Genomic DNA, 11798 nt, shown 5'->3' on the forward strand with positions numbered 1-11798 from the left:
TGTGTGTGTGTGTGTGTGTGTGTGTGTGTGTGTGGTGGGGAATGACTGCTGAAGAAGGCAGAGGAGTCCGTAGTTCCCAGGAACAGAAACATAGATAGAAAGGAGAAAGAAAGAAGGGACAAGGCAGGCAGGAATGAGGGGAGGGAGGAGGAGGGTCCTGGGCAGAGACCCCACCCCCGGCCCACGTGGCCAGGTAAAGTGCTCCTGCCCAGGGTGGAGGCCCAGCACAGAGGGAGGAAGGACAGCAGAGCCGAAGCATCTGGACAGCAGTCCTTGTGAGCATTTCTGGAGCCCAAGCTCTTCTCACAGAGGGAGGGACAGAGAAGACAGCAGCCACCATGCAATCGCCCTCAGCCACTGCTCACAGAGGGTGTGTCCGCTGGCAGGGGCTCCTGCTGGCAGGTGAGAGGGGACCATGCCCTGAGGGTGGGCGGGAGGATGGGAGAACAGAGACTGGCTGGGGTCTCCTGGGAGGATGGGGCTCTGAGAGAGGACAGAGGACTTCTTTTTGGATCTGAGGGGAGACAACATGGGAGCAGAGTAGGATGGGGGGAGGAGGGCTCAGCAACTGGAAAATTTCAAGATCTGGAAGTGGTGAGGGGCAGGAACATCTCAATTGTTGTACCCTTCCAAGTTAGTTATCACTGAGCAATCATTTTTGAAAATGGAGGATGATAATTTATTTGAGGATGACACCAGAACAAAACTGAACTAAAGACACTAAACATTGTCTTTACCCATCACACTTTAGAAATTGACAAATAAACAGCAGGACATGGAGGGCCCTGGGAACACTCATTCACTCATCCACAGGTGTTTGCAGCCTGTTCCAGGCACTGGGGGTACAACTAGATCACACAAGTCTCTGCCCTCAGGAGCTCACATTCCATGGGGAGGAGGACAGACAAGCAAAGAGATCTAGAATGTGATGTCAGGGACTGACAAATGCCATGAAGGGAACAGAGCAGGGAAAGGTAAGACAGTGCAGACAGGATCTTTAGAGAGAGTGGTCAGGGAAGGCATCTCCCAAGGACGCCCCAGTGAGTGAGTGGGGCTCTGAGGGCAGTGAGGGAGTGAGCCGGACAGACACCTGGGAAGAGTGTTGGGAACAGAGGATATAACAGGTTCAGCGGGGCTGAAGTAATGGTGGTCGTGCTGCTGACCTTGACCAGTAGACACAGACACAAACACACACACACACACAAACACACACACACTGCAAGTCTAAGAGATGAAGAGACCTGCTCAGGACCCAGGGCCTCATCTTTCCTTCCGAATACATAGCTTGTCAAAGGAAATAATCAATAACCAATCTATAAATTAGAGAAATGTTTGAGGAGATAGTGTGAGGACTAACCCAAAGGTGTTCTCTTCCCCAGGGAAGAAAGCACTCCAGGGAAGCGTGGGGCAGAGCGTGGTTATACACCACTTCAGAACAAAGATCATATATCCAGTATGACAGGAATACAATGATTTTTAAAGTCACAAGGAGATGCTCAGCATGTACTCAGCAGGTCAACTTGTCCTTGGTGCTCTTGGAAGAAAGCTTATGGTCCAGAAGCACTGGGGCTGGAGTCAGGAAAGGGGACACTCACCCTGTCTTTAAAGATACATTCTTTGCTTTGGGGAATGTTTGAAGCAGAGGTACAGTGCGCGGGCAGAGGGCCACAGTCAGGCTGCTCTGGGAAAAACAAGTTTTACTCTGAACCAGATTTAACCCAGAATGGCTTCCCCATAGACCTCAATCTGTGACAACTTCTCATTATTCTTATTATTTTCAACAAGGTCCAAACATTGATTGATCTCTTTCTCTTCCCTCCTAGTCTTGCTCTTAACCATTTGGAATCTGCCCACCACTGCCCAAATCACTGTCAAAGCAGTGCCGCCCAATGCTGTTGTGGGGGAGGATGTTCTATTCCTTGTCTCCGGCCTGAATCAGAATCTTTATAGCTATATCTGGTGCAAAGGGGGCGGAATACGCCGCAAAGATATAATTCTATCATATTTAGTAGATAGAGCAGAAATTACCCCAGGGCATAGATATGATGGTCGAGAGAAACTATACCCCAATGGATCCCTGCTGCTCCAGAACGTCACCCAGGAGGACACAGGATGCTACACCATAGAAGCCTTGCAGAGAAATATGAGAATTGATACAGGAACTACACTGCTCTGTGTACACCGTGAGTGATTCCTCTCTGACCTCTGGGTGTTGGGTGGGGTGAATTCTCCTACACACACAGTACTGACAGGCCTGGACTGTGCCTACATCGCCCTCTGCATTCCATCTGTTGTTGGGATTTGAGCATTTGGTTCAGGACGCACACAGTGGAGACAAACTTTAAAAGATTGGATTTCCTTTCCTGGAATCCAGACCCTGCAGACATTCCCTGCAGAGAGAAGGACCAGATGTTGGGAGTTACTCAGCAGAAGGAGATGAGTCTCAGTCCAGGCCCTTGGGACAAGCCCTGGGAACATGGTCCTGAGAAAGACCCTGCAGTGCTCCATCAGGGCCTGGCTGAGGGGCCGCCTGGGATATTAACAGAGAACCTCAGCTCAGGAAGCCCCTCCCAGGGCTCCTGACTCCAGTGACCATGGGGATCCCATGACAAGGTTGGGTTGTGGCCTTGTGGGCAGGGCTGAGTGGGAGCAAGGATTTCCTGGCTTCCTGAGTCCCCAGGCTCCTGAGCTGGTCACGAGGCAGGGCTCACCCCCAGGAGCTGCATCTGGGCAGGGGTGGAACCTGATCCTTCACCTGAGACTCAGCATGGAGAACACAGATGGACACGGTCCCCAAGCCATTAACTGACTGCCCTGGGAGACTTAGGAGAATCCAAGGAAGGTCAGTGTCCCCAGGGGAGGCATATGGGAGAGAAGATGATACTGGCAGCTCCTCATCCGCCAGGGATCATCCCTGGGGGCATTCTCTCTTGGAATCAAACAAGAACAGATACCATTCATATGGGCAGCTCCTTTCTGGCAAGATATAAGTCAGGTACCACAAATATTTAAAGGTTATTCACTGACAATCTGGCAGCTGTATATTTATCCTATGTCATTGAGGAGAAATGAGGCAAAGGGAGATACAGTCACTGAACCAGGTTCCACAGACCATGAGCGGCAGACAGGAGGACTGTCTGTAGCCACAGCCCTGTCCTCTCCTCCACCAGGGGCCTTATCAGGTGTCTGTGGACCCCTAGACCAAATTGTCAGTCCAGATCCTTTCTTCTTACGTGTCTCCAGCTCAGAAAGAAAGATCCTGGTCTGGGGAGTGAGAGCAAATGGAGAATTCATCACCATATACTCTAGAACTAAATTACCTGCATCAACAATCAGAGTCAGTGCAGGGAATGTCCAGGCCGCCCCCTCAGGTGGGTGATCAACCTCCCTGCACTGGACTTGACATCATTCATTTGTTTTCTGATGTGTTGGGGTCACTCCCACTGTAGTAGAAAGGAAAAACTTTGCCAACTCACTCCCTACTCTACCCCTGCAGCCAGCAGTGGGCCCGCATGTAACAAACCCTCAATTGCTTGTGATGGAGGAAGGAATGAATGGTGAATGAATGGATGAATGAATGATCCAAAATCTCTTCAGAGACTGGATGCAGCTTCCTTGGCCTTCTGGCCGTACAGGACAGGTTCTCTGCCCCTCCAGGGGCTCAGGCCCATAGCAGGTATTTTAGTGCTCTCTAGAGAAACATTCCTTCCCACAATTCATCTGAGGCCCTGAAATATTAGTCAAAATTCTCCCATATGGAAGAATTTTTAACTTCTCCTCAAATATCAATCTCATAACCACCAAACACAGATGGTCCACAAGGGCCAGATTTGCAACCAGTCAGGCTGCCCCCTTTCCATCAGTCACCTCTTCTGCATTTGCATATGTCCACACCCGCCCTCAGCAGAGACACAAGAGACGTTAAAGACCAAGGGAGAGATTAGCTTCTGCTGCCAAAGCCAGGCAGCTCCTGCCTGTCCCCTCACTCTGTTCTGGATCATTCCTTGGACACCCTCTATCATTTATTGGGTCACTGGCCCATGTCAGTCACACTCACGCGGGAGGATCTGATCCACATATTTGCCCTGAGGCCTGAACACTCACCTGACTGCTCTGTTTGCTCCTGGTCCTCATGTCCCAGAATCACCATTACCCATCTCCAGGAGAACCTGCAACATGGTGCCTCAGAGAAAACACACCTCTCTGGGTGATGGAGGTGAGTGCAGTGGGCAGGAATCACCCCTGAGTGGCCAGGCAGTCAGCTGGACAGTGAAGAACCAGCAGAGGCATGGAGGGCAGTGTGGGAGAGTGATGGTAACACTGATCTCCATCCTGTGTCTTTTTAAGACTTTAGCCTGCTAACATATTGACACTTGATAAAGTCTGTGCTTTCTCTCAGATGCAAAGCAGATGGCCTTACGTTCTCTGAACACTCAGATCCTCATGAATTTCTCTTCAGATACACAAACCTGCCTTATTCTTTCAAGGACTCAGGTTGGCTGAGAGGTGAGGGATGCCAACTGTGAATGAATATTCCTGGCAGGAAACAGGTACCACACAGGGCAATGTTGTCTCTGTTCCCTGCACAGTGGAGTTACCCACACCTGTCATCACAAGCAACAGCTCCAGCCTCGTGGAGCATAAGGACCCTGTATTTGAATGTGAACCTGAGATTCAGGACACCACATTACGTGGTCCATCAACAGTCAGAGCCTGGAACTAATAGGTCATAAGGTATTCTGTGTACAATTTGTTGAATAATCGCCATACTATTTCCCATGGTGGACTGCACCATTTTAACTCCCTGCCAACAACGCACAAGGGTACCAATTTCTGCCTATTTTCTCCAGCATTTGTTGTTTTCCGTTTTTTTGAACATAGTCATTCTAATAGATATCAGGGGGTATTTGATTATAGTTTTGATTTGCATTTCCCTAATGATTAGTGATGTTGAGCCTTTCCCAAATACTGATTGGTCCTTTGTAGATCTTCTTTGGAGAAATGTCCTTTCGAGTGCTTTGCCCATTTTTCAATGATGTTATTTGTTTTTGTTCTTGTTGAGTTTAGGAGTTCTTTGTATATCCTCGATATTAACCCCTTATTGACATATAATTTACAAATTATTTTCTCCCATTCCACAGGTCACATTTCACTCCACTGATTGTGTTCTTTAATGAACTGAAATAATTTGGTTTGTCAAAGTCCAATTTATCTATTTTGTCTTTTTTTTTTGCCTGTGTTCTTACTGTCATATTAAAGAAATCACTGCCAAATCCAGTGTCATTAAGCCTTCTCCCTACATTTTCTTCAAAGAGTTATAGACTCTTAGGTCTTACCTCAAGATTTGATCCATTTTGAGTTAATTTTTGTATATGGTGGAAGGCAATGGTCTAACTTCATTCTTCTGCTTGTGGATATCCAGTTTCCCAACACCATTTGTTGAAAAGACTGTTCTTTCTCTGTTGAATGGTCTTGGCTCCCTTCTCAAAATCATCTGATCATATAATCGAGGCTTTATTTCTGGATCTCTATTGTATTCCATGATCTAGATCTGTCTTTCAGTCAGTGCCACACGATTTTAATTCTTCAGCTCTGCTGTAAGTTTTGAAATCAGAAAATGTGAGTCCTCCAATTTCGTTCTTCTTTTTAAAGACTGTTTTAACAATCTGGGGTCCCTTGAATTTTAAGCTGGATTTTTCTATTTCTGTAACAATTTCTTTGGGATTTTCATAAGGATTATATGGAATATGTAGATCATTTGGGGTATACTGGCATCTTAACAATATTCATTCTTACAATCTATGAACATGGATGTCCTTCCATTATTTGTGTCTTTACAATCTCTTTCAGAGTGTTTGGTAGTTTTCAGTGCACACATCTTTCACCTCCTTGGCTAAGTTTATTCCTAAGTATTTTCAACTGCTGATGCTATTGTAAATGGAATTGTTTTCTTAATTTATTTGGATTGTTCATTTTTATTCTATAAAAATGTAAGTGATTTTGAGTGTTGATTTTGTCTTCTGAAACTTTGATGAATTTCTTTATTAGTTCTAACAGTTTTTTTGTTTGTGGGTGGAATCATTAGTGTTCTCTACATATAAGATTATGTCTTCTGCTAAAAGAGATACTTTTTCTTCTTTCTTTCCAATGTGGATGTCTTTTATTTCTTCTTCTTGCCTCGTTGTTCTGGCTAAGAACTGTCTACTGTGTTGACTAGAAGTGGTGGAAGCAGCACCCTTGTCTTGTTCATGATCACAGAGTCAAGTTTTCAGTGTTTCACCATTGAATATGATGTTAGCTGTGAGCTTTTCATTTATGACCTTTGTCATATTGAGTAGTTTCCTCCTATTCCTAACACTGTCTGTCTTTTGATAAAACTGTAACCACTTCTCTCTAGAGATTTCCTTCACTGTGATATTCAATCTACAGACCTGGAAATAAAAGTCCGATTCAGAGTGAAAAATTCTTTAGATGAGAAGCTCTTCAGGTCCTAAGGTGGTGAGGATTGGGTGGGGCCATCCCCAATACATAATCAATTATTTCACAAGAAGTCAATGCCTTCCCACTTTCTGTAGTATTCCCTTGGCCCCAGAGATGGACAGAGCTGGCAAGCCTGCCTTCCCCAACACACACGGAAGAGCATCTAGGGAATGTGGCCTGTTCTTTTCTGAAGTCAAAGAATGTTCTAGGAAAAAATCAATGAAAGTCCATGAGAGAGAAATTCCACTTGATCATGAGGTTGTAGGATATGCGGGGTGAGAAGAGGACTCTGGTGCTGATACTACAGAGATGTCCAGGACGACAGTTCTGGAGTCAACCTGGGGATAGCCGGAGATCAAAAGGGGTGGTGCAGCCCTCTCCTTACCAGATGGTCACCTGAACAAAGATGCTTATCCTTCTGCAGGGTTCAGAGCCATCCTCTGGGTTACCTTTACAGAGTGGCTATGATCTCTGAGGAAGGAGCATGGCCCCAGGCACCAGGCCGACTCTCAATCAGTCACCTCCTCTGTTTCTCCACAGCGCTGGTCTCAAAGCCCCCCATCAGAGTCCGCAGAGGACGTAGGGACCCCAGTGACAGAACATAAGGACCTTGTGGTCCTGACCTTCCTCACAAGTGACCCTGGCATCTCCATCCAGTGATTCTTCAATGACCAGAGTCTGCAGCTCACAGAGATATTGAAGCTGTCCCAGGAAAACAGCACCTTCGCCAAAGACCCCATCAGGATGGAGGATGTTGGGGCTTAACAGCGTGAGGCCTCCAACGTGGTCAGTTCCAGCAAAAGTGACCTCTGCAGGCTCAATGTGAAAGATGAGTCTGGCCCTCTGGCCCTCTTACCCTCCTCTGTGTTATTCAACTCTGAATAGATTTTTTTTCTTATCTGTAAAATGATGATCTGATGTACTTTTCAAGTAGAGTTGTGATAGTCAATGCTGAAGGTGGAAGTTCCTTAGAAGACTTGCATTGAGTCAATAAATGCTCAGCAATGTGAACTGACATTGTCATTATTGTTGGCGTAAGGTCACATTCCACTCCAGTCCCCAGCTCCTGTTGGTCTCAGTTGCACCATCTCCCCAGTGGAAGGACGGGCAGTGGTTGTGCAATGAGGGGTGGGAGCCCATGATAAGCTCTTAGGAATCTCAGTTCTATCCCTCCTCTGGGGGAGGTGTGGATGGCACCAGAACTGTGGCACAACAACAGGAATAGACAGGAGGTCATCCACGTGGGTATCAACACTGATCTTTCTCTCCCTCTCTGATTCCTCCCAAGGAATTCCTAAAGTCTTCTTGAGCATTCTTATTTCCATGGCAATATAGTTATTTGCGTAGGTTTAGTAAGACTCTATCCTCCTTGTTACTAGGATATAATTGGAAACATTGGTGGTACAACCACGGCTTTGACTCGATTGTCCTAGTTTAGAATGACGCCCATGGGATCAGACATGACCCACACTTTAAGGAGCTAAGGTTGACTTGATGGTTATTTTGGGGATCCGGAGAAGAGAGGGCCTCACTCAAATCTCTACAGACTGCAGGTGAGTCCTGATGTCTAGGCTTCCTGACGTCAAGAGGCTGTTAAAAGTCCCATCTGAGCTTCATTAGGAAAACCTGCATCAGAGGAGAAACTGTGGTGAATGTGCAATCCCGCTGCACTTGTGTAAGTAATGAGGCCAAATCAAGTGAGAGCAGCCTTGTTCTAAGATCAAGAACACTCTTCCTTGGAGATGATCTTTGTTCAAATGGAAAGTGACTCTTGGAGAAATGTTGTGTTTCCATGGAAAATTCCAGCAAGCAGAGCCTTCTGGTGCTCAGATTCTGGCCTCATTCACTGTCTCTCTGTTATTTTGCACATTTTATAAATTGCAGGGAACTGACGGAGATGCAGACTGGGTCTTGGCTAGAGATGGAGTTGAGTTTCCCTCCCGCTGGGCAGAAACTAGTTTTATCATGACCTAGAGGCCTCATATTCCCCAAAGACTCATTAAACTTTAGACAGTTCTTCACAACTGCAGGCCCCTGGCCTCCATTGTCTTAGAGCAATACTTTTTGAAATGTAATTGAAATCTATAATTGCAGATTCTTTCTCTGCCCGTTTGAAATGTATACAGGCCGCCTTAAACTTTTCTTGCCTGTTTTAGGATCCAGGGAATGTCTTTCCCAAGGGCCCGGGCCCATCTCTTTGAATGTAATCCTCCTGGAAAATCCTTCCCCCACGTCTCAGTCTCTGAGGGAGGGCAAGAGCCTAACTTGGTGAGTCCCTTTACAACCAAGTTGTAAAAGTACCTCCTCTCAGGATTTTATCAGAAAGTTTTACTTCACATTTGAGTAAGGCTGTTAAGCAAACACAAGTGCCTGCAATGCCCTCTACCTGCTATTAAAATCTATGAGCCTTTCATTTCAGGGTTTGAGTTTGGTCTCTCTCCACTATTGCAGTGGTCTTGAATAAAGTCTGGTGCAGTTTTCACTTGGACATTACCACCTGAAATTAGCTGATTCTGGCATCTTGCACACAGTGTCAATCCTCACCACATTTTCAAATCCTCTGATTTCTTTCCTTATCTCGCTACAATCCTCCAAATGAATATTTCCAATTTTTCTCCCTCCCTTCTGACTTGAAATCCACAGGAGGAGATGACCTGACTGCCCAGAACCTTCTCGGGTCCCAGGTTGCCTCCTACCTGGCCTTTGACCCCAGAATGTGAGAAGCCATGTAAGCTGAAGTCCAACATCTTCACAGAGACATGGAAGGTGCCCCCACAGAGGCCCTGACCCCAACAGTGTTCTCATTCCACACACATTTTCACCTCACCTTCAGGGAACAAGATCACAGATTTTTAAACTATTCTGTCATAAAACCCAACCACTCCAGTGCACAAGCACGTCCCCGCCATGTCAGCCACCCATATGCCCGCACAGGACCACCCTGTCCAGAGCTCTCTCTAGCCTCGGGCTCAGGCCAGACATCTTTGTCCTCATTTCTTGGCTTTCTTTGTTGTTTTCACAATCTCCACGTGCCAATTTTAAGGAGAGTCAATAATGGAACCTGGGAAATGGTAAACAGAATCTGTCCTCTGGTTCTCTGTCATTTTGCTCCTTTTGGTCTCTGGGTTATTTGGCTGAATCCTTGGAGATCTGGCAGTGAGGTGGAGTGTGGGTAAGCAGAGGTAGGCATTGAAGGGGGGCAGAGAGGGATGGGGACCACCCGGAGTCTGGATGAGGAATAGTAAATCCTGGGTGGGGTTTCAGGGTGTCAGGCATGATTTGGGATCTAGTGGGGACACGTGGGAGGGCTCTTTTTGGGGGGACCCCAGGCTGGGGCTGAGAATTCTGAGTGAGCAGCTGACCCCCTGTTGAGGGAGGCGCAACTGGAGCTGGTGCAGTGAAGGTGGGGCGCCATCCTTCCAGACTTGGATGACGTGAGGGGTGAGACATATGACTGGGGAAAAGGAAAGAATCTGGAAGACTAAGATTAGTGCTCTGACACTGGGGACTCAGGGGAGCACCAGATGTATAGGCTGAAGGGGACATGGGACAGGGACAAAAGGGAGAGTGAAATGAGCATCCCTTGGGGGCTAAGAGTCTGGAGAGCCATGAAGGCTTGGAGGACAGAGGACACCATGAACGCAGAAGACCTGAGCTGAGGGCATGTGGGGAATCAAGTCAAGAAGGGAATTTGAGCGTGAGATATTCAGACTAGAAAAGGGATCTGGGATGGTGCCTGGCGGAATGTGGGGAATGCAGGCCAGGTGTGGCCGTGAGGACCAAATTGAGGGCCAGAGTTTTCCAGTATCCAGCTCTGACCGGTTGAGACATGTGCAGGTTTCTCTCAAAGCCTGGAGCACTGTAGAAAAGCCAGATCTCACCCTTGTACCCTCAGACCTACTTCAGCTGAGTCAGCAAGTGAATCATGTCCCCAAGGAATTTGTGTGTGAGTGAGGAAGCCTGAATAGGAGCCTGGGGACAGGCAGCGGAGGGCAAATGTAGTGGTGGGGATTGGGGGCAGAATGAAGTTGGAGGGTGTGGAGCCTTTTCCTCCTTTGTTGACTAGTCAGAGTGAACTGCCCATGAGTGCACAGGTGAGAGCTGTGTGACAGGTGTCAGAGAGGAGTGGTAGGTGCTATGACGGTCTGGGCACCTGTCCTCCTCTTATCTAGGATGTACCACTTCCATTTGTGATGCTTCTCCTCTCCCCACCTGACCTTACTTTGGTGGGTGTGATAGAACCCAGGTCATGATGAGGAGTTCTGGTTCCCTTGTCACGTTCTGTCCCATGTTTAGAAACTCTGTCTATCCTGTGACCCAGGAGCAGGTCAGGAGCTGTTTTTCTATTGCTGCAGAAGGCATGGCCTTGCTCAGAACCCTAAGTGTCTGCATGGAACTCTCTCATCAAGTCCTGCCAGAGGCTCCACAAAGCACCTTTCATCCTTCTTACATGAGTTAGATGGAGGTACAGGTGCAGGAGCTTGTCCTTTCCTCTGGAGGGTGTGTCCAGCATGCCCCAGACTATTGGAGCCCTAACATCTTCACAGTGGTACCAGTTCCCTGAATGGTCCCAGATGTGGATGGCCCTACAGCCCATGGAACTCTCATACTTTGCTACAAGTGTTGATTACTAGAGCTGATCTAATCACTGATGTCATTGTCAACACTGATGTCATTGTCTTTGATTATCAATATCAGCAGGCATCCACTTCTACCCTTTGGAGCACATGTGTCTTACTAAGGCTTTCAGAATTCTTGCTATTTGTTTTCATCATTACCAGGAAAGCTTCTAGTCCTCACCATTCAGCACAATAGTAGCTGTAGGTCTGTAGGTTTTCTATGACTTGAGTTTGGCAAAGAATTGACTTGGAGGATGAAAATATCCATTTGCTTTGCTAGGCAGGGCCAGCTTCATGGTCTGGTAATCTGTGCAGTCACTTAGAAGGGCCTGTGGTAGGGTAAGTGTTCTTTATGGCATCTTGAAATTTTTCATGATTTTTGAACAAAGATACCTAATTTTCACTTTACATTGAGTCCTGCAATTTATGTAGCTGGGCTGCCCCTGGGAGTGAATATGGTGTGATGGGCTCCCTTTGGGAAAAAAAGTTTAATCCTATTGGGAGGTGCAGTTTGAAATTTGGCCACCAGGTGGCATACTGCTACAGGGTAACCTGGCGGGTTGTGAAGAGAGATGTGGAGGAGTTTGGCTTTTCTACTCTATTCTTGTCATTCTAAGTCCATAACTGCGCCCCACACAAAACCTCTGTAGCTCACAGAGGGAAGGTTCTCCAGACCTGATATACTTCAGAGATTCAAAT

General features: G+C 47.0%; 1 protein-coding gene across 1 annotated transcript; it reads left to right on the top strand.

Annotated features, from left to right (window-relative positions):
• Positions 1–283: 283 nt before the first annotated feature.
• On the top strand, positions 284–7477 carry LOC131396902 (carcinoembryonic antigen-related cell adhesion molecule 3-like). The gene is made up of 3 exons (XM_058529401.1): positions 284–402; positions 1824–2183; positions 7021–7477. The coding sequence occupies exons 1-3, from the start codon at positions 339–341 to the stop codon at positions 7083–7085; spliced, it is 489 nt and encodes a 162-aa protein (XP_058385384.1). The 5' UTR covers positions 284–338; the 3' UTR covers positions 7086–7477.
• Positions 7478–11798: the final 4321 nt, after the last annotated feature.

Source organism: Diceros bicornis, chromosome 34 (genome assembly GCF_020826845.1).
Source record: "Diceros bicornis minor isolate mBicDic1 chromosome 34, mDicBic1.mat.cur, whole genome shotgun sequence".
NCBI classification, from domain to species: Eukaryota; Metazoa; Chordata; class Mammalia; order Perissodactyla; family Rhinocerotidae; genus Diceros; species Diceros bicornis.